Source organism: Podarcis gaigeae, assembly GCF_964106915.1.
Source record: "Podarcis gaigeae genome assembly, chromosome: 1".
NCBI lineage: Eukaryota > Metazoa > Chordata > Lepidosauria > Squamata > Lacertidae > Podarcis > Podarcis gaigeae.
The window spans coordinates 70,705,567-70,728,874 of record NC_139678.1 but is presented as its reverse complement, the minus strand read 5'-3'; the positions used below and the strand labels follow the sequence as shown (position 1 = coordinate 70,728,874).

The following is a 23,308-nucleotide window of genomic DNA, read 5'->3' as shown; positions in this document are numbered from 1 at the left end:
CGCCCACTCTCAGATTCTGTAAGTGACTAACAGGTCACGGAGGGCAAGTTCCGACCCTGGGCATGGTTGGGGCAAGCAAACTAACTGAACTGAAGTAAGGTTACGCACAAGTAACCCCTAACAACCATTACACATACATACCTCGCTATCTACAAGAGGTAAGACTTATTAAACATCTATGAGTGCTAACTGAGTTGTAAGGCAGCAGGGGCTTGAAAAATATACAATATGACACTGCAGAGTAGCAATTTCAGTTGTAGCACTATCCAGTTTGACAGGATTGTAAAATTTACTGATTGGAGTAAGCATAAACCTGCTACCTGCTTTTCACATATGTGCATATGTGCAGTCTGCCCTGAGTGTCACCACTGAGGGAGGTGACAAAATGCCAGGCGGCACTCACCATGGGGCCTGCAGCGCGCCAGAGCCACGCATCTCTCCTGGGCTTGGGCACACGCAGGTTACACTTGGAGAATATATTCTCTCTTCCATGTGACAGTCCTTGATAAATTTGTAAATGGCTATCATATCTCCTCTCAGTCTCCTCTTTTCCAGGCTAAACATACCCAGCTCCTTCAACCGCTCCTCATAATACTTGGTTTCTTGATCATCTTGGTTGCCCTCTTCCGCACACGTTCCAGTTTTTCAACATCCTTCCCAAACTGTGGTGCCCAGAATTGGACACAGTATTTCAGGTGTGGTCTTTCCAAGGCAGAATAGAGTGGTACTATTACTTCCCTTGATCTGGACACTATACTTCTGTTGATGTAGCCTAGAATAGCCTAGAATTGGCCTTTTCTGCATTAGCCACTCTTAAACTGAGAATGTCCCACTTCTGCCCAACCAAATATTTTTTTTTAGCATTAGCCTTTTTTGCCCCAGGCCACCCTACTCCTGCTCTGTGCTTTCCCTGAGTGCTTCTGCTTGACTGAAAGGTGTCCTTGACTGTAATAATGTATTCTGCTTGCCTGGATAGAGGATTAAGTAATCGTATGGGTGGGACAGTGTAGAAACCTATAACGGTTGCAATGCTACAATACAGTCTACGGTATGGAGGAAAGAGTTACATTCATTTATTCACCTATTTTTTGCCTCTTGTCCCCTACATATCGCTTGCATGTGGGCTGTGGAAGGCTCCCCATGAGGGAATGTGGACCTTGGGTTGAAAAAGAATAGCTTTTTGTACAGGATAGCTCTACAAACCAAAATGACATAGGCATTTTCAGACCACCATTCTTTCAGACAGCAGTAGTGCATATGGGCCTTTATAGCAACGGCTGCTACAGTAAGGATGCAATCCAAGATTCAATATTGAAGTAGAGATATCCCAGGATGCACTGTACCCACTTTTTCTCTAGCTCAAATGAGCCCTAATGGGAGTGAGAAAAACCCAAACTATTAGCTATTCTATTGAATGGGCAAAGAATTCAAACAGAAGAGTCCTGTTGGTTCAGACCAAATCCCTATCTAGTCCACCATAATGTTCTCACAATGGCCAACGAAATGCTTATTGGAGGCTTGCAAGACAAGCTCCTTCAGGCTCTTCCCTCAACTGTCATCTACAGTAGCCATTCCATCAGGCTACAGAACAGAGAGATAAGACTGGAAGGCCTCTCCATCCGCTCTACTAAAAGACCAACAACATTTGGCTTCTGTCCTTGAATATTTCCATTCCAGCTGGTCATTAAAAGAATTCTGCAACTAAGAATTAGTGTTTCAATTTGCTTTTTTCTTCCTCCCTGACAAACTCTTTTCCTTTTGTGCTATGTCTTTTAGATTATGAATCTGAGGAGACACTGACATTTTTCAGCCACTCTAGGAACATTTTTTCAAAAGAGTGGGATAAAAATGTGGTAAATAAATAAATAATTTTCAATCTTTGGGTTAGTGCCATACTTCTAAAGAGCATTAACATGATGCTGAGTCATTGGAGAAAGCAGCATTCTGTTTTCACCTTGCTGATTGTAAAAGATAAAAACATTAATTGAGAACATTTCTGCAGGGGCAGAGGAAGGAGTGTGTGGTGGGTGCAGTCTGCCCCGAGTGTCACCACTGAGGGAGGTGACAAAATGCCAGGCGGCACTCACCATGGGGCCTGCAGCGCACCAGAGCCACGCATCTCTCCTGGGCTTGGGCACACGAAGGTTCCGCACTGCCCAAACAGTCCACCCACTGCCTCCCCCCCATCTGTAGGGCAGCTGAGTTGGAGGAGGCAGGCAAACTCTGGAGGCCTCACAGTGTGCCCCGCCCCTATGGGCAGCTCACCCCACCCCTGGGTACGCTGCCCCAGGTACACGAGCAGCTTCCTCCGCTGCTGCATTTTTCTACTACATTTCTCGCTTATAGGAAACTAATTTGTTTCTGCATGGAGAAAGAAAAGTTTAGTATGGGATTAATTCAAAGGAAAACTGTGAAAATTGGATAGCACATGCTGCTTTAAGTAAGCCATAATCCACACACTATTTAAAATGTAAAATACTGTTGCAGTGTTACATATAGGACTCCTTTTAGAAAGGTTCAGTTAATTTCACAATGATCCAGTTAGCTTGTACAATGCTACAATTCCTTTTTATTGACAACAGAGCAACACCACTCATATTCTGGAATTTGAGGGGTGGGGGGCAAAGCAAACATATGCCCCAGCTAGAGAGCAAGAGGGCAGAGGGAAGCAGAAGAGCAGCCACATTGTCCCAAATCCTGCTGCTTGCACCAGCCAGGGCAGAAGATGGAGGTATTTTCTTTTATTCCCACCCCTACTGTCTCACTCCACTTGTATCAGCTACAGGGGAACGGCAAGGCTTTGAACCCACCAGCACCAAAGCCACATCCCCTGTGCTGTAATATCCTGTCAGTGCCTTTTTGGAAGAGAACAGTGGCAATGGGAAGGTTCTGCAGAGCCATCCCCACTGGTGGAGTTCTGATGGAGAGTTACCTCTACCTTATCCTCGTTCCCTCCAATGGCAAGATAAAGGGTTAGGATTGCACTTTAAGTTCTTAGCAAGCAATAAATACAGGCTGCGAACAAGAACTATGTCTTCTGTAGACAGCAAAAGGCTGGCATTTCAAGTTCAAGATACTTAAACAAACAAATTGTTGTACATTGTGGTAACTAGCATAGGTCCAGGACCTGGGAGGTAAGGTAAAGGTAAAGGTACCCCTGCCCGTACGGGCCAGTCTTGACAAACTCTAGGGTTGTGCGCTCATCTCACTCAAGAGGCCAGGAGCCAGCGCTGTCTGCAGACGCTTCCGGGTCACGTGGCCAGCGTGACAAGCTGCATCTGGCGAGCCAGCGCAGCACACGGAACGCCGTTTGCCTTCCCGCTAGTAAGCGGTCCCTATTTATCTACAGTGGTACCCCGCAAGACGAACGCCTCGGAAGACGAAAAACTCGCTAGACGGAGGAGTTTTTCATTTTCTTAGCCGCTTCACAAGACGCATTTCCCTATGGGCTTGCTTTGCAAAACGAAGCTTGCTCCGCAAGCTCCGGGGATAGCAGGGAAGCGCAGCGCGTCTTCCCCACTGTCCCCGGACCTCTTTTGAAGCAAGGGCCGGCGGGGAGAAGATCGGTTCTCCCCGTTGCCAGCCCCGCAATCTCCGGGGACAGAGGGGAGGGCGCGAAGCGATTCTCCCCGCTGCCCCTTCCCTTGCTTTAAAACAGGTCCGGGGACAGAGGGGAAGGCGCGCGGTGCTTCCCCTCTGTCCCCGGACGGTCTCCATAGGAACGCATTGATTGATTTTAAATGCATTCCTATGGGAAACCGTGCTTCGCAAGACGAAAAACTCACAAGAAGAAAAAACTTGCGGAATGAATTAATTTCGTCTTGCGAGGCACCCGAAGGTGCTTTCGAACTGCTAGGTTGGCAGGCGCTGGAACCGAGCGACGGGAGCGCACCCCGCCGCGGGGATTCGAACCGCCGACCTTTCGATCGGCAAGTCCTAGGCGCTGAGGCTTTAACCCACAGCGCCACCCGCATCCCACAGGACCTGGGAGACCAGGATTCAAATCTGCACTCTGCCATGAAGCTCACTGGGTGACCATGAGCACATATATATATTTATATATGTTTATATATATATATATATATATATATATATATATATATATATATACACACACACACACACAACAGTACCTCAGTTTATGAACTTAATCCGTTCCTGAAGTCCGTTCTTAGATCGAATCTGTTCTTAAACTGAGGCACGCTTTCCCTAATGAAGCCTCCCGCCACCAGTGCCCTTCCACCATTCCAATTCCATTCTTAGACTGAGGTAAAGTTTGTAAACTGGGACACTACTTCTGGTTTTGCGGAGTTCGCAAACCGAATCATCCGTAAACAGGACTGTTCTTAAACCGAGGCACCACTGTATATGTTTATAAATACATACTTACATATGCAGGCTCCAGTCAAACAAGAGTTTGTGAAGCTACCATCAACCAGATGTATATTGTCCCTGTCTGATGCCTATCCATTGACTAAAGGAAGCTAATCCGTCTTCAGAGAGGAGTTACCGTATTTTTCGCTCCATGAGGCCAGTGGACCATAAGGCGCATATAGTTTTTAGGGGGGAGGAATAAAGAAAAAAATCTTCGTTTTTAGCCGTGCGCAACCTCTCCCGGCTGGAGAGGTTGCGCACAGCTTTGGCAGAAGCCAAGACAGCGAGCGGGATGGATCCTGCTCACTGTCTTGGCTTTGCTTTTAGCCGCGGGGCTGGGGCAGTGGAAGCCCGAGCTTCCCCCAGCCCCCAGAACAGGCCCAGGAGCGGCAGCAAGGTTGCACGCAACCTTGCCCCGGCTCCTGGAGCTTGCGGGGCTGGGGGCGGGGGGAGCCCGAGCTTCCCCCGACCCCAGCCCCCAGAACAGGTCCGGGAGCGGCGGCAAGGTTGCGAAGCCTTTGGAGCGCAGCGCAAGGTCCCGCTGCCCTCCAAAGGCTTCAAGCAGCTATCCCTGAAGCCTGGAGAGCAAGAGGGGTCACCAACCCCTCTCGCTCTCCAGGCTTCAGCAAAAGCTTCCGAAGCGTGGAGGGAGCACTCCCTCTGCACTTTGGAGGCTTCGCGTTGATATTGCTGAAGCCAAGGAGCCTGCATTCGCTCCATAGGACACACACACATTTCCCCTTAATTTTTGGAGGGGGAAAAGTGTGTCCTATAGAGCGAAAAATACGGTAAATATAAACTCTTCTGTGGCCCTTGAGGCCTTTTTGGGCATCCCTTGGCAACATTTGATGCCTTCTCCAGCCCTTGCTCGCCTTCCCAAAGTTAGGCACTGGGCTTTGAGGAGGTGTGAGGGCTATGACAGGGTCCTAGAGTCCTCCCAACTCCTTCCTAAAGCCTAATTAGTGCTTTCCCAGCTTTGGAAAGTAGGTAGGAGGGCACTAGGACCCTGTCAGAGCCTGTCATGACAAAGACCAGTGCAGCTTTGGGATGGCAGGAGGGCTTGGGGGAATTCCAATTTTGGCCTCGCCCCCCCCCCCCCGCACAGTGCACGACAAGGCAGTGTGCAAGCCCATGCTGAAATACACTTGCAGCCTGAAAGGTATGAAAAGTTGGACTGCCCTGCTCTAGAATCTTTAACTGAAATGCACTTCATTGCTAAGCGGAAGTTTCCCCAATCTTAGGTGCGTGAACTGCCTTTCATATCTTTTCTAGCCCTGATTAGCTTTCACATGCCCTGCCTCTGCAATATTGATCAGCTATATTTCTAAAGGGGTGTGGACACCTTGGTAAATGATGGATGATTTTCCTATTAAAGGGTGGGACACAAATCTCCTGGGAAATTAAATTATTCTAGAATAATCTCACTTCCTAATGCTTACCCGAACTACATCTGTAGCTGATGTAGCCAGGAGTAGCCAGCCCAGGCAGCATGAGTCTGATGGTGTATGAAAGTTATGAAAAAGGCTTGAACAAAGACTCAAAAAAACACTAGAGCTAAGAAAGTATTTTGTATCTTGTCCCTTCTGTAGCCTAGATACCAGCAGGGGTGGCGTGTTAACATTTTTTTGAAACAGGTTATTTCCTTTTATACTTGAAAGATCATATTATTCTGATTTCCTTACAATAAATGTTTATTTAACAGAAATATTGTGGAATTGATTTAACTCAATGTCTAACCAGACTGTGGATAAGATGTAGATATTCAGAGCCTGCCCTTTATAAAGAAACCACTGTGTCTGCCTAAAAAGGATCCCATCTCCATTGTACAGAAGTTGAAAGGCAGATAATCCCTTCCTTGCCTATAAATTCAGAAGAAAAAGTGCTGCCCGGATACAAAAATATCTCCAAATTCACGCCTCTCCCATTCCCTACTTTTCTGTATTGACAAATGTTAGGTGCCCCTTAGCAGTCATGGGGAGTTTGACAGCATTAACCCTCAGTGGCTCCTGAATGGTAAAATTCCCATGACCTGCTAGTCTTTTCCCCTCCTGGTTACACTGGAAGAAGGGGAACAATTTATTGTTATGTCATCTCTCATGGAAATCAGGAAAGGTTGTTGCTACGAGCAAGTACCATGTTAATATTGTGTATTTTATCACTTGTTAAATTTGTATAGTGCCCTTCATCTGAAAATCACATGGAAGTGATCACAGGCGAGCCTCCCTGGGGAGAGCATTCCACAAACAGGGAGGCACTGCAAGGAGACACACGAAGAAGGGCCTCAGGTGATGATTGCAGGGTCCAGGTCAGTTCAGGAGGTCCTTCAGGTATTATGGTCCTGAGCTATTTAAGGCTTTATAGGTCAAAACTAGCACTTTGAATTGGGCTCCAAAACTAATTGGCAGCCAGTGCAGTTGAGCCAGGATTGGTGCAATACACTCAAACAGTCTTGCCCCAGGGAACAACCTGGCGCTGAATTCTGCACCAGCTGAAATACATTGCAGTAACCTAAACTAGAGGTTACCAGAGCATAGATGACAGAAGTTAGGCTATCCCTGTCAAGACGGCAGCACAGTGAGGCCCCACCAAGCTGAAGCTGATGGAAGGCACTCCTTGCCAACGAGGCCACTTGCACCTCAAGAGAAAGCGAAGAATCCAGAAGTGCCTCCAAGCTATGTACCTGCTCCTTCAGAGGAAGTGTAACCCCATCAAGAGCAGGCCACTCTACTCTAGGGAACCACCCACTAATAGTGCCTCAATCTTATCTGGATTGAGCTTCAGTTTGTTGGCTCTCACTCAATCCATTACTGAGGCAAAACAATGGCCAGAACATCCACTGCCACACCTCCAGATATAAAAGAGAAGTAGAGCTGGGTATCATCAGCATATTGCTCACAACATACTCCAAAACTCGGAATAACCCCACTCAGAGGTTTCATGTAGATATTAAACAGCACAGGAAATAAAAATGAGCCCTGATGAGCCCCACACTGAAGGCTCCACAGGGCTGAAGAGCACTCCCCAAACATCACCGTCTGGAAACGATAATCCAAGTAGAACCAGACCACTGCAAACCAGTGCCAAACACCTCTAACTCAGGCAGCCACTCCAGAATGATGCCGTGGTTAATGGTTTGGAAAGCTGCTGAGACATTGGGGACAATTAACAAGGACATGTTTCCCCTGTCTCTTCCCAAACAGAAGTCATCATACAAGATGACCAAAGCAGCTTCTGTGCCAAAACTGGGCCTAAACCCTGATTGAAATGGATCTAGAAACTCAGTTTCTTTCAGAAGCACCTGGATCTGGTCAGTGACCACCCACTCAAGAACTATCCCCAAAAAGGAGAGACTGGAATTGTAGTAAAGTTAGTAATATTTAGAAAATTATTCTTTGGTCAAGCAAAGAGAGTGAGGCCTTGTGGGAGTTTCATCAGCCACAAGGACCCTGGGAAAGGAGTTGTGTATCTTTAAAACCCCAGACTAGCTGACTCCTCAGCTGAAAGGTTTATTAGAACCAAGGAAGTCTTGATTTAACACCTGTGTTCGAATGTGTGAACATCCCCCCTCCCAGTGATGCTATCTGTCCTTGAATTGCTTGGGAATGTATCGCTGGTTAGTTTCCACGGAAGGGAGGAAGCCTTTGATTAAAAGTTGAATTCTAAATTGGCCCAGCTGTCAAAAGGTAAATTGATTGACCAGCAAGCCGATCATTGGCGCATTCAAAAATAATTTGAGTCTTATGATTGGCTTGAAAGTTACGACGCAGGTTGCGAATTGGGAATAAAAGATCAGAGGATTATCTGCTCTTTGCCCTTACTCTGCAAATCGCAAAGATGCCAGGCTCTATTGTTCCAGCTTAATAGGCCATTATTCATCTTTTGAGATGGAGATCTTCAATCGCCTTCGACTAGCAGAGTCCTAAAGAACATCAACTGTCCTATCTTTGTGTTAGAGTTGTGAGTATGTAGACTTAGTCATACTATACCAATTTGTTATTTTCTTATCTGTAATGCTCAAAAGAAGTGCCTGCTATTTTAGCATGTTTCTTATGTTATTTTAAAATAAATCTTTTTAGTATGAAACTGTTTTAGTTGTGTGCCTTTCCGGGGGGAATAGCTAAGTCCTAGCCTTACGCCTGGTTACGCTCTACCGTAGAACTTCAACCTGCAAGACTGTGGATACAGCTTGTGGAGTAGGGGGACGGCCAAGATAACGGGTCACAGCCTTCTCCCTGGGTTGTGATTTTGGGTCCCCTGGACAAGAGGGAGTGGTGGCAGCTCTACTGAGACCTATTTGTTGTGTTTGATAAAAGTAATACGTCTGCCAACCCTGCCCTGGTGCGTCCTTGCCTGGCCGGAGAGCAGAGGCAGGAGAAGGGAGGGGCAAGAGATTGGAGGCGACCATTACTACAGGAATAATTACAGCAAATTACAAATGCTACATGTTCTTTTGATGTGAGAGAAGAAGCACAATTCATGAATGAGATGTGCTTCCTGTTTTGCCACGATTAGTGTGACATTAAAAAAGGAACTTGCACTGGGGAGATAAACAAGTAATTTCCTCATCTGAAACTTGCACACCTCTTCCATACAGGTTCCTTTCCAAACATTACACCATTTCTGTATCAGGGTTGCTCTTACCACAGTACATCATGTATCTACAGTGGCACCTTGGTTCCAGAATGGCTTAGTTGTCGAGCAAATCAGCTCCTGAATGCCGCAAACCCAGAAGTACTGTATTTTTCCATGTATAAGACGATGCTTTTTGCTAAAAAAAAAATAGGCAAAAATTGGGTGTCATCTTATATATAGATAGTGAATGAAGAGGGGGGGCGTGCGATTAATGGCAGCAGCAAGCAGGAGATTGGCAGCAGTGATTGGGTTGGTGATTGGTGGCTGTGGCTGTGGTAACTGGGCAGGTGATTGGCAGCTGTGGCGAGGTGGGGAGGTGATTGGCGGCTGCAACAAGTGGGTGAGTGTGCTGTTGGTGGTGGCAAGCAGGCAGACAATTGGTGGCTGCAGACCAGATGTGCAATTGGTAGTGGCTGTGGCAAGCGATCAGCAGTGGCAGGCAGGCGGGTGAGCGACTGGCAGAAGTGACCTTCCCACCCTAAACAACCTAATTTCTTAATTTTGGGTTAAAAAAAATAAGGGTTGCCTTATACATGGAAAAATATGGTAAGTGTTCCGGTTTGCAAACGTTTTTCGGAAGCCGAACATGCGACATGGCTTCCGCTTGAGTGCAGGAAGCTTCTGCAGCCAATCGGAATCTGCGCCTTGGTTTCGAATGGTTTTGGGAGTCGAATGAGAACCAAGGTTCCACTGTAGTCTAATACGGCAAACATACTTTTTAGTGCAAACTTCCAGTGTTCAAGAAACTTACAAATAATTTAATGGGCACATTCGTGCCCAAATTCGTGTATATAATATGTGTTTGTTTCCATCTTGTTTGATCTGTGCTATGGAACTGGCACCACAGAATTACACCATAATAATGTACCAATTGCGCAATTTTAAAGTAAGTTTCTAGATCTAAAATTGTACTGAGGGACAGACTGACTTTCTTGCATTTCCACCACACGCCCTCAATGAAAGAATTTGATTTGTTTTGTGTCTTCTGAAAGTGAAAATTCAAGTGCTATACGTATGAAACCAATTCTTTAAATGCTCAAATAAATTACCGTATTTTTCGCCCTATAGGACACACTTTTCCCCCTCCAAAAATGAAGGGGAAATCTGTGTGCGTCCTATGGGGCGAATACAGGCTTTCGCTGAAGCTTGGAGAGCGAGAGGGGTTGGTGCGCACCGACCCCTCTCACTCTCCAGGCTTCAGGAAGCTATCAGCAAGCGTGGGGAGCCCGCAGGAGTTCCCGCAGGGCTCTCCAGGCTGCGGATAGCAGCCTGCCGCCCAACGCGCAGTGCGCCCTGAAGCAGAGCACCCCTTGCGCCGAGCAGACATACCATACCACTGTTCCCCGACCTGGTTTTCGGGGGGAAATAAAGGAAAAATTTGTTTCCTTTATTCCCCCCCCCAAAAAAAAAACCAGGTGCGTCCTATGGGACGGAGCGTCCTATGGGACGAAAAATATGGTAACTCTTAGACAGCAGCTCCTTGCCCATTTATTTGACAGTAAGCCCCAATAAACTTAATGTGATTTATTCTGTGCAGATACGTACAGGATTAAATACACAGTGTACAACTTTAAAAAGTAGAATAATAATAATTTATTATTTATACCCCGCCCATCTGGCTGGGTTTCCCCAGCCGCTCTAGGTGGCTTCCAACCAAATATTAAAAACACAATCCAGCATTAAACATTAAAAACTTCCCTAAACAGGGCTGCCTTCAGATTTCTTTTAAAAGTAAGATAGCTGCTTATTTCCTTTGATATCTGATGAGAGGGCGTTCCACAGGGCAGGCACCACTGCTGAGAAGGCCCTATGCCTGGTTCCCTGTAACCTCACTTCTTGCAGTGAGGGAACAAACAGAAGGCCCTCAGGGCTGGACCTCAGTGTCCGGGCTGAATGATGGGAGTAGTATACAGGACAGAGGCCGTTTAAGGCTTTAAAGGTCAGCACCAGCACTTTAAATTATGCTCAGAAACGTACTCAGAACCAATGCAGGTCTCTCAGGATGAGTGTTATATGGTCTCAGCTAGAAAGCTAGGAAGAGATATTTGCACCATTAAGGTCAATCATATGTATATAATATAATATACTGTATTATTAAATGGATTTTTTAAACTTGCTTGAATCTCCCTGCAGAAAGAAGGGGGTGTACTTTAAAAAACTACATAAAATTAGTTTAGTACAAACTTTTGGCATAATAAGGCCATGATTTGAATACTAAGGTAATGGACTACATTAAGAGTTACTAATTGATATACAACACCTATTAACTCCTTTTGAGCAATATGAATTGGCTTTTTAATGTTTAAAGAAAAAAGCTAAAGAAAAAGGTGTGGAAATTAAAATATTCATGTTCCTCTATTTGCAATGTTTTACGCTAAAAAAGCCCTATATACAAAGGGCATTTACTATTATTTATACTGTATACATTACATTATTTACTATATTTATTAGTAGGCTACTTCAAACATCTGACTACAAAACTATTTCTGAAGGCCTACTAATAATCCTATGTTCTATAGCAATGATGATACTTTCAGTTAATTTCTACTTTATTTAAAATAAAAATGCAATGTAAATTTCCTTTATCATAGTAAATATGAACAAAAAGTTTTAGAAAACTAAGCAGTAAATCTTAGACTGTATTCAAGAACAGCTTGCTGGAGACACACAGAACTTAAGATTTTAATCAAAAAATACAATCACATTACAATAAAACAAACTAAGCAGCCATACAGTACATTTCTAAGTTCCAGCATATCCATATGCTTTTTCACTTCACACAAAACCTCAGTATAGAAAAGCTTGGTGTCTGAGAACTAGACAGCCCAACCATATATTGTATATGTTTACTCAGAAACCAGTCCTACTGATTTCAATAGGGCTTACTCCCACTACTGTATTTGTGCATAGAATTGCAGCCTTAGGATACACATTAATAATAAGTTTCTTGATGCAACGTAAGGTGGAGCCAGTTCAATAAAAACTCCTCAAATGCTTTCTTAATTTGTTTCTGGACAATTTTTGTGTGAAAGTCAATTTTTCCAATTAGGAGGAAATCCCATACTAGCTGTCAACTCTAAAGTTTTTCCAGTCTCTGACTATTTCTATTTGGGGTATTCACTTTGCTGACACAAGGTAATGTATTATGCACAAGGTAAATTACAGAAGAATAGAAAAAAATGTGCCCACTAATAATCCCTGCAAGCACAATTCCTGCTGACAAAGATGGCTTGATTCAATCACATATACACACTACATATGCCAGTTGTTTCCTATGACAGTAGAGCCAGTAAATGCTTTGTGTCACTTCAGAGCTGAATTTCAGCTTTTCATACAACAAATGCTACTAGCTTAAAATATTGAAACCCTATTCTCTAATGTTGATACAGGATTCACAGTATTCTTTCCTCAGCCTTGTTTCTTGGCACCATATGAAACCGTTATTAGTCCTCTATGTTATCAAAGCATAACAGGTTGCCTCTCAAATTCTGTTAACATGCTCCTTTGTTTTTTTAGTAAGTGAAGCTTGCCCAGTTTTCTGGATTTCAATGAATCAAATGATAAGCAATGCTGCACGAAAAACTAAACAAACGTCCTCTTCTTTGGCAAAATAATTTTGTTTGCACGTTCACACTTTCCCCCATCCTTCTCCATGGCACTACCTGGCTAATTCCAAAAGCTCCATGGTTGCGTGCAAATTCAGTCTGGAAATTCATACTAACTTTGCAACTGAAAAGTATTGCTGTAAAAGTTACTGGCCCAAAATACATCACTTCACCATTTTTGCTGTACTGATACAAAGTCCTAATAAGGTTTCATTTTATGTTCCTGTGTAACTGAGCATGGAGCATGCAAGTTTTCAAAAGGGGTAGAATATCAGGAAGCACAACAAATAGTCATTTAGCACCTCAAAAGCCAATATCAGGGCGTACAGGACTCCTGTTGTTTTTCCTTTGGCAGCTCCCTCTCTGGAAGTTTATACCAGGAGACTGGAGTTCTAAGTACAGACCAAATCGGAATGTTCAGTTTCACTCCGGATTTAAGATAAACCTAAAACGTCAAAATTAGTGGCCTGTGCGCCTAGCAAGCAAACTGCGATCTTCTTTCTCCAGCGTCGCTGGCTGAGGCCAAAGTTTTCTGTAAGAGAAAAGTTACCCTTCACCTCCCTGCCGGAGGAAGACTTACCTGTTCTCTGGAAATGCAAGGCAACGAAGGTCTCCTGAACATTTTGCAGCTCCCATAGTAACTGGTGGACGTCTCCCCCAAAGACACGCAGCTGGATCTCCTCCGGGGTCGGATCACGGGGACTTTCTCCTCTGCTGCAACGCTCGGCGACTTGGGGTAAGGAGACTGGCGGTGGTCGTGCGGCGGCTGGGGCTGGTGGTGTAGCTGGGGCTCCCGCCCGGGCAAGTGACAGCAGCAGGAGGCGAAGGCGCAGCGCGGTCCGCCCAGCAGCGCCAGCAGGCACCCCGCCACTCCGACGGCGCCGGACAGCAGGGGCCTAAGGGCCGGGGCCAGAGAGCCCAGGCTGGAGAGCGACAGCAGCCACACGAGGGCAGAGAAAGCCAACAGCAGGAGTCTCCTGCGGTGCCCGAGGCTGCGCTGCGCGAGGGTCAGCCCGGCCACGGTGCTCAGCGTGGCCAGCAGCCGGCCCGCCAGCACCTGCAGTTGGGCCGTCGGGGGGTCGGGGGCGCCCTGCTCAGCCGCCTCCTCTCGGCGGGGGAAGAGCAGCGCCGCTAAGTCCCCCGCTTGGCAGCACAGCGGCAGCGCCAGGAGCCACCGGGGGACGCCGGGCTCGTCCCGGGCCAGGTAGCAGGTGAGGAAGAAGAAAGCGCAGGCGAGGGTGAAGAGCGGGCTCAGGCACTGGCCCAGTCCCGCCAGCGGCAACAGCAGCGCCCCCGGAGCCGCCGCCGTCGCCGCCGCCCTCTTCTCGCCCTCGCTCCAGGCGAGCCAGAACGAGAGCAGCAGCGCCGCCGAAGCGGCAGCCAGGGCGCCCAGCCCCACGCAGAGGGAGCCCCGCGGGCAAGCGGCCCGGAGCAGCGAGACAGAGCCGAGCGGCGGGCTCTGCGGCAGCGGGGTGGCGTGGCCCTTCACGTAGCCGTTCCTCAGGCTGGGCTCCGCGCCGGCCTGGGCAGGAGGAGGCGGGCTGGCAAGTTTGTTGTTATGCCTGTGAGGAGCGAGGGGGGAGCAGGAGGGAGAGGCTTCTTTCTCTTCCCTCATGGTGGTCGCGCGGGAAAAGCGGGGAGGCCGTCAGCTTCTCTTCCCTCCGGGCTTTGCCTCGCTCATCGTCGTCGAAAGAAAGGCACGCGGAGCGAGGCAGCGGCGGCCAGCGGAGCCCAAACGGCGGCGACGGCAGAGGCTGAGAGTCCGGACTCGGAGCATGGTGGGTAAAAGGGGGGAGGAGGGAGAGAGAGAGAGAGAGAGAGAGAGAGGGAAAGGTAAAAGTATCTCTTTCTCCCTCGCTCGCTGCGCTCCCTCAGAGAGAACTCGCGGTCGCCTCCCAGAGCTCAACGGCTGCAACGGTCCGTTCGCGCGCGCTTCCACGCTCTGAGAAATAACGACTTTCAGGAAGGTCCGGTGTGGCGAACGAAGTTTTCCGCCGCCGCCGCCGCCGCCGCGTGAAGTCACGTGGCAGTAGGCGCAGCAAGCACCGACGAAGTAGAAAATCCGCCGCGCCCCCCCGCCCCTCCTCAAGGACAGTTGGATCCTAACGGTCGGAGGTGGAGGGCGGCGGGAGGCCGAACAGCGCACGAACTCGGACCATATCGGCAGAAAACTCCAGTTCTCGCCCTGCTTACTGGGGAGTAAGCCCCGCTGATTTCCGTAGGACTTGCTTCTGGGTAGCAGGGTCAGCATGAGGTGACCGCAGGTTCCACGGGAACAGCAAACCCGGGAGGGAATGGCAGGGGCTGCCCTCTGAGGTCTCCTGGTCTATCTGCACCCACCTGGCATGGTTCAGAGTGGGACCCTTCTCCCTCCCTGCCGCATGACAGCCTTTGATTCCCCTTTCAACTGACTGGTGGGGTTGATATGATTTTCCACCTTGGTTCCTGATGTAGATCTTCACTCAAACCCCTTCTTTCCTGGTCTGGTGGGCGGTGGGCACCATTCTGTGGTTCATCTCAGATGCCAAAATGATTTGGGCTGGCCGTGCTGAGTAGAAATGGATAGGCATGTGCAGTTCATCCCACTGAGTTAAGTGGGGCATAGATCCAGGGTAAATGAGTACAGAATTGCAGTTCAAATGTCAGGGATGTAACACTTTTCGCCTCAAACCTTCACATTGGATGCTTCTCTGTTTCACCTTTCTTTTTTAACATGCAACTTTTATTAGCTTAATTTTTTTGTCTCTTAAAGTGTTGGCAGTGGAACAAATAGAAGTTCTTACTATGAAAAACAATTGATTAAAATGGATTTTAGATTAGGCCCCCATTAAAACAGCATTTTAGACACAGCCGGTAAAAGGTCATTTTCACCATTTCATTCCATCTTCAGGTCTAATCTAAAGCCCAATAAATTATCAGGATTCAAGAATGGGTAGGGCTATGCAACAAGTCTAGGGGTCATTCGCCATAAAAATAATTTCCATCTAATTGTAATGATACATGCACCTTACACGTTCCATATGCTATCTTCCCATTTTATGGATTCTGCGCTTTCCCTTGTAGGAAATTAGTGCTATGCTTTCACAGCGCTGTGCAATCCCCCTGCACAAGAACCACCAGGTGGGCCTTATCCATTCAGCTTAAGACTTAGACAAGTTGGTATGTGAGGAGGTGTGGTTTTTTTAAGGTTTCGGGGTCACTGGCCATTCATGACTTTAAGCAGAAATGTAAGCTCCTTGAATTGGGCCTAGAAAAATAATTGTTAACCAGTGTAATGATTTTGGAATGGAAATTGTGTGTTCAGACTGTTCCTCAATAGCACTGTGGCTGCCATATTTTGCATTAGTCTGTTTTTCAGGATCAGCACCAAGAACAAGCCCTCAAATGCTGTTACAAAGGGGATCGGCTTCCTGATGAGGACAGTGAAAGATATATGAATGATGGTGACACTCACCCTCTCTCCAATCTGTGCTGATGCTGGATTGAGTACCCTTGGGTGCAAAGCTGGGTCAAAGGTAAATCACCCAGGTCTCTGCAAGTCATACCAGGCTGGTCCTTTAGTGATGTTTTCTTCAGGACTAACCCGGTATTTATCAATAATACTGTCAGAGAATGAGTAACTAACATGGCTACTCCATATCTGTGAGCTGGGGATCAGCTGACACTGGATAATGGCTTTATAATAGCTAGCAGAGGCAGATTTAGGGCAGCGTGACTGGTTACTCCACAAAGGGGCGCCTTCCCTTCTTCCCAAAGCTCTGGACCTTAGGAAGGAGGTGTGAGGGCTCCTAGAGTCTTCTTGCCTCCTTCCCAAAGCCTTGTTAGCACCTGACCAACTTTGGGAAGGAGGTGTCAGGGCTCTATGACCTGCCAGAGCCTCACGACTCCTTCCCAAAGACCTGCAGGTCCCTTATATGCATTGGCAGGGGGCAGGTGTTACATTTTGGCCTTGCACAGGGCGCCATATTACTAAGGTAAACTCCAGTAGCTAGAAGATTACTAAGGTCAACCCCTTTTTACAAGATCTGAATAGTTTCTCCCCAGACCATATCTGCCCATACAGAGATTATAGTTCCTTGTTCCACCCAGCTACTTCCCTTCCCTAGGCACATAAACCAACATGTTCTAAAGATGGGGACTCAAAAGAGTCTTAATGCTCTTAATGATATTCCCAATTTGAACAAAATGTTATTTTCACTTCTGCAGGTAAATTGACCCTACCAGGGAGCTCAGCTACACTACCTTCTCACAAAGACAAAAATGAGACAATGTTAAAAACAAAAACACCCTCAATATCCACCTAGCAACAAATTTTGCAGTTCCACCCCTATGGGTATAAAATACAAACTACAAACATTTTAGTAGCACAACTCATCTTCTCTCATGCTGTAGCTGTAAAATACAGCCTATGTACCATTTAACAACAGTGTTAAAAGTTGAAATACATAGATTTTTTATGTTTTTATGAAGTTCAGCGACAGTATTCCTAAAGAACATAAACAGTGCATAAAAAGTGCCTATATTTCTCTGTCTGCAAAATAATTCTTCCCCCAAACTGCCCATGCTTAAAACTTGATTCTGTTGATACACACCCCATTTGTAAAGCAACCCAGAATTCCTGCAATTTTAGCATCCAAGGTCTGCCAAAGCATAGACATAACTCTTCTATTTTGTGTCTATAGTATACTGCAATAAATCCTCTCCTAAACTCACCTCTGTGTGTCAGTTTGAGACTGGACACAGTGCCATTATCCCACTTATGAAAACAATCCTGATCATTTGGTGTCAGTCACCCAAGTCACACATCTAGCTGGCACTCATGATATTCAGCTGAAAATGTCTCCAGAATCAACAGCCATACAAGGTTTCAGGAAGGGCACTGTGCCAATCTCTTTATGTAAACTGCCTGGTACACCTAGTACCCAGGCAGCCACGGTGAAACACATAGAATATAACTGTTTGAAGGCACAAAATCTTTTCGAACCCCTCCTACAAATGCCCATTCCAGAGAGGACACTCTGGCCCCCTTTCCATTTGTAAAGGTAGCTCAGAATATCTTGCTCCTAGACTATCTTTGAGTGGCCACTCAAAGAAATGTTAGTTTTGATTTATATAACCATTCAATGCTTAATCTCAGCCGGGGGGGGGGGGGGGAGGGGCTCAAGCAGCATTCAGACAGTCCTGGGAAATAGGTGACATGGTGTGGGTAGTTATTTCATACTTATCTGCTTTCCATTTTATAACCCCACTTCTTCCACCAGCTCTATATTCACTTTGGGTGAGAATGATAATCCAAGGCTGCAAATTTAGATGGTGGTGCCTTCAGGCCATTAGCTTTTATGTATATACAGAAGCCAGCAGACAAGTGGTTCTCACCTTACTCTGAATTCTCTGCAACCCCCCCCCCCCCTTATCTCTAGCCCTTGCCTGAAGATAGCATGAATCCCAAGAGGATTACTCTTACAAGGTGACCTTTCATTTACACACACACACACAACTACCTTTTAAAAGGAACTCTCTCAAAACTTTAATCTAGTCAAAACTGTTAAAAACAAGTCAATAGTTACAAACAGTAGGAACTAATATATTGAACCAGTACAATCTTCATTACAATACATGACAGGAAAATAATGTTCTTAAGGTTGAAGAAAGAACAATGAGAAGACTATGAACACCTCCCAAGTAACAGGATTCCACGACTGATGGACCACTGCTAAAAAGATCGTGGATATATTGTATTGCCCATTTTTTCATCTTTTTAATAGCTTAATGTATATATTTCTATATGTTTTAGCCCATCCTGAACATTTGGGGTGGAATAGGCTTGAAATGTAAGTAAAAATTGAATAATGTTTGCATTATATATATTATTATTTCACCACTTTTATATACTGCTTGATTGTAAAGTGTTTCACAAAAAGAGTAAGACAACAAAACTGACAGAATATGCATGTGCATTCAACTGTCTAATGGTATTTGATCACCTAGGAGATTGCAGCTGCAGAGATAAGAAAAGAAGAGTCATTCCCTTGTCAGGAGAGGTCACTTCCTGGTTCTCATGGAGAAGCCGTTTTTCAACAGAGCCCATCAATAGAAGCGCACAGTTGTATTGAGGCAGCATCAGGTGTTAAAATTTTGTATCCCTAACAATTTTGCACCCAGGGCAACTGCCCCTGTGAGCCCACCCTGCCACGCTACACCACTGCTTCCAACTCTACAATTATTTGATTCTCTGAAATCGTATATATATGAGCTATGAATGGTGACTTACCGAAGGCTCAGGACTGTAACGCTATTTCTGTTGCAGGTCTGGGACTACAAATGCAGAGGAATTGTCAATCACTAGTATTCCCCACTAGTGGAGTCTGGTTGCCTTGAGGGGTCTCAAGTTCTACAGGACTGTTGTAGACATTTTACCATTGCCTACATGGAACCAATGTTCCATGGACATAGACAAAAATCAAATACACTGTTTTCAGAAATGTCTTTACACCAGTGAAATCTCTAATAATGTAGGCATCATGCATTATGTACTGTCTGAAGTCAGGAATCTGTCAAAACAATTGCAGAGGAAGGATGTTTCATTGCCAGAAGCTGTCTTGCTGTTGTCAAGGCAGGATCATATTTCTGCTTCCAAAGCAGATGGTCTTGGAGCAGAGGTGACTAAGATGGCGCTGCCAAAGAAAATGTTTGCTGTACATAATGTTAAATTGAATTAACACAAAGCGGTTGCAGCCAATGCATTATTCGGCAGGTTGGCAAACTGTAAATAAATGTGAGCGATGTCAACAGGACTCCCAAAACTAACATTCACTCTGAAAAATATTATGAAATACAATAACTTGGCTGGGTATATTGTACCAAAGTCATTTCCTGTACCACAGACTTCATACATCTACAGCTATCAAATTATGCATATAGCTGTTTCTTATCAATGGCAGATACATTTTAATAATCATCCAAACAGTCTCCCAGGTGCCTTCTCTAGTGTTTTAAAATATCATTCTTTAGTGGGTGATGATATACAAAAATTCAGAACTGTAGCCAGATAAGCTAGGATGATTAAATTTTCTATACTTAACATTTTGTCTACAATTATATTTGCTGGGCAACATGAGAGTGGGGAGAGGGCTGTTGCACTCATGCCATGCTTGTGTGCATACCCCATAGGCATCTGAGAACAGGATGCTGAACTAGATAGCCCTTTGGTCTGATCCAATACAGCTTGTTTTAAATTCCTGAGGCAGATAAGAAAAACACTAATTTTATTGCAGTCTCTGTAAAAAGTTTTTTTTCATGGTCCATGCTCTTCTTCTATTTGCACTACACCTTGGCTTGGATCCTACAAACATTTCTGCTTACCGTTTTCATTTATTTGAAGTGCATTGATGTGTTTCAGAGAACTGCTACAAGGAACTGAGCTATGCATACTCCACTGTAGAAGCATAACTGAAATATTGATGGGCCTCATAAATCTTTATCTTGGGAAGAAAAATAGAATTATTGATCATGATCCAGGCATGCTTCCATGCTAAAAATGTATTTTGTGCATGTAGTTCCAAAAGAGCCTGCTGAATGAGGCCAATGGCCCATCTAGTCCGGTATCCTGTTCTCATAGTGGCCAACCAGAAGCTGCTGGGAAACCACAAGCAGAATTTTAGCACGAGACCTATAGCTATCTGAGCTAGATTTGCAAAATGACCTCTGAAAAGCTGCTCTGCTCCCATTCCTTTCACAGTAATATGATCCGAAGAAATCAGGCGAGGTTTTTCACAGCGGGGTGGTTGCTCAATTAAAAATAGGCAACACTTTTTCTGAGCATTAGTTCAATTTTCATAATAGGTAGATGTTTCAAAGTGAAAACCAATACCATAATTATACCAAAAAAACACAAAAATGAAGCTATGAGATAGTTTGAGAAATGCTTATTGGTATTTCAGTAATAAGTATATTCTTGGAAACAATATAAAGTTCTAAGAAATGGGTTTTCACATTTCATGCAATGGCAAGTTTTCAACTTACTGTAGAGTAAAATCTAGATGTATTAAATACCGTATTTTTCGCTCTATAACACGCACCCGACCATAACACGCACGTAGTTTTTAGAGGATGAAAATCCGTTGCCATGCCACCCATAGGCATTCCCTCCATAACACGCACAGACATTTCCCCTTACTTTTTAGGAGGAAAAAAGTGAGTGTTATGGTGCAAAAAATACGGTAATTTGGGTTTTTTGAATGTGACATACTGTGCATACTTTATCATTATGTAAGTTTAACCACAACCTTTTCAAAGTTTGTTTTTGTAAATTAGTCCAATCCTATGCATGTTTTTATTGATGGGTCTTGAATCTGAACCTGTTTTCTTCTGAGTTTAAGACAAAGTAAAAGCATATCATTGCTTCCATCAGTGCAGTCCTATTCCTGTTTACCTAGCAGAAAGACCCATTGAATTCAACAAGGCTTAAGGTAAGAATGTATAGGATTGCCCCCTAACTCCCCTTTCCCTTGAAAAAGGTTGCAATCCTATACATATCTAGATATAAGCTTCACTGAACCCAGTGGGCCTTTTGCTGCAAGGCTACAGCCTAGATTAATTGATTTCACTGGGACTTATTTCCAAGTTAAACCACAGAGGGTTGGGCTTTATAGTTCTGATCACCTGATGCTGACAAGCCTGTTCAGGTCTAATGCATATTGTGATAAATCACAGAAGGACTCCAAGGCAGAGGGGGAGAGAGATCTTGGCAGCAATAACATTTTAAAAGTAAAAAAGGACTTTAATGTTATTTGACTTTTTAAATGGTTGCTAAAGAACAACATGAAAAGAACATTATTTACATTTTGATCTTTGCAAAGGTCAAATGTTCTATTACAGAGTTACCAAATGAAAAGAGCTGAGGAAACAAATTTAAGAATGAAAGCAACTCTTTGTTTCACAGCAGCTAGACCATCTGCTGGGCTTCCTTAGATGGCTTTTGGTACAGAGGATGCAGTTTGGGTGGTTGCTGCTTGACAACTAAAGAGAAAAATGGATGAGTAAACACAACTGGCAAACAAGATATGAAAGACAGAAAAGATTATTTGCTGAACAAGGCTGCCAACTCTGAGAGTGCATATACAAAGGCATAATGAAAATAATAGATTAAATAAACAACAATTGAAGCAGTAGTTCCCATCTAGTCATGTAGTAGGGAATTACAAGGGTAAAAAGACACAAGCCTCACATATAGCAAAAGGGACTCCAGACAAATTTGTATTAATGATAAGTTTCCATATCAGAACTTTTCTTTTGCGTTGGCAGTCAAAATATATTGTAAACCGCCTTATGATCCTCGGCTGAAGGGAAGTATGGGAATTTAATAAATAAACAAAACAAATATAGCAATGAGCTAATAATATCCTTGATCACAACAGCCAAAAATGTAGCAAAACCTCCTTATACATAAGGCAAAAATGTAACAAAAATGCTTATACTTGGGGACATAGCTTGTGACAACTAGGATCTGTTACTATTCTGTGAAGATGAGCAAGAATAATTTAAAGTCCTTAAAGACTTTCAGTAGGGTGGCCAGGCGCCTTCTGTATTTTTAATACTTGTGCAGAAGAGAGGATTTCAGCAAGTGTAACTTGCATAACAAGGTACCTTTACTGAAATCTCCTCTTCTACTCAAGACTATTTTAAAAGTGCAGGAATCCTGTCCTCTTTCAACAGGCCTCCTACCCTGAAGTGATGAGATAGTACTTTTCAAACGTGAGAGCACAGAAATAAAAAATTATGTGCCCATTCTTCCTCATACCCCCAAGAGTGTATATGTGCCACGGCAAAAAGGAAGGCTATAACAGATGCATGTATCTTTCTTCACAAAAAGACCTTGAGAAGGGTGCGCAACAGGAAGTAGGAATGAGGGGTGTGCACAGTCACCCCAGGGCCCATGTTTTCTCTCATTAGATATTTTTCCCAGGCTGCTTAATTGCTTGGACTTGAACTTGTTACCCCATCTCATTTGTTTTGGCCCCACCCATCAACGGAGTGCACTTGCCCTCCTGCAAGGTTGGCCTAATGCAGGTACCCCCAAACTCGGCCCTCCAGATGTTTTGGGACTACAATTCCCATCATCCCTGACCACTGGTGCTGTTAGCTAGGGATGATGGGAGTCGTAGTCCCAAAACATATGGAGGGCCATGTTTGGGGATGCCTGGCCTAATGCCTTGCTCTGAACTCTCTGTGCTGCCAAGAGTGCCACCTGATTGCCTCTATAATTCCACAGCTTTTTATGTATACCAGTCTTTACCAATTTGGTGCCCTCCATATATTTTGGATTACAATTCCCACCAACTCACCTAGTTCTGCCAATCTAGGTTGCAGTCCCACACTAATCTACCTGGGACTAAATCTCATTAAGGGACGTGGGTGGTGCTGTGGGTTAAACCACAGAGCCTAGGACTTGCTGATCAGAAGGTCGTTGGTTTGAATCCCTGCGATGGGGCGAGCTCCCGTTGCTCGGTCCCTGCTCCTGCCAACCTAGCAGTTTGAAAGCATGTCAAAGTGCAAGTAGATAAAGAGGTACCGCTCCAGTGGGAAGGTAAACGACGTTTCTGTGCACTGCTCTGGTTCGCCAGAAGTGGCTTAGTTATGCTGGCCACATGACGGCTCCCTCGGCTGTACGCCGGCTCCCTCGGCCCATAGAGCGAGAT

The 23,308-nt window shown here is 45.1% G+C and overlaps 1 protein-coding gene across 1 annotated transcript in view; it reads right to left on the bottom strand.

The window, feature by feature from the left end:
* PDE3B (phosphodiesterase 3B) overlaps positions 1–14,878 on the bottom strand; it is a 57,300-nt gene extending 42,422 nt beyond the window's left edge. Inside the window, exon 1 of the mRNA XM_083704647.1 lies at positions 13,192–14,878. Coding sequence (XP_083560773.1) covers positions 13,192–14,226 — 1,035 coding nt within the window. The 5' untranslated portion in view covers positions 14,227–14,878. The remainder of the gene's footprint in view (positions 1–13,191) is intronic.
* Between the last annotated feature and the right edge of the window lie 8,430 nt (positions 14,879–23,308).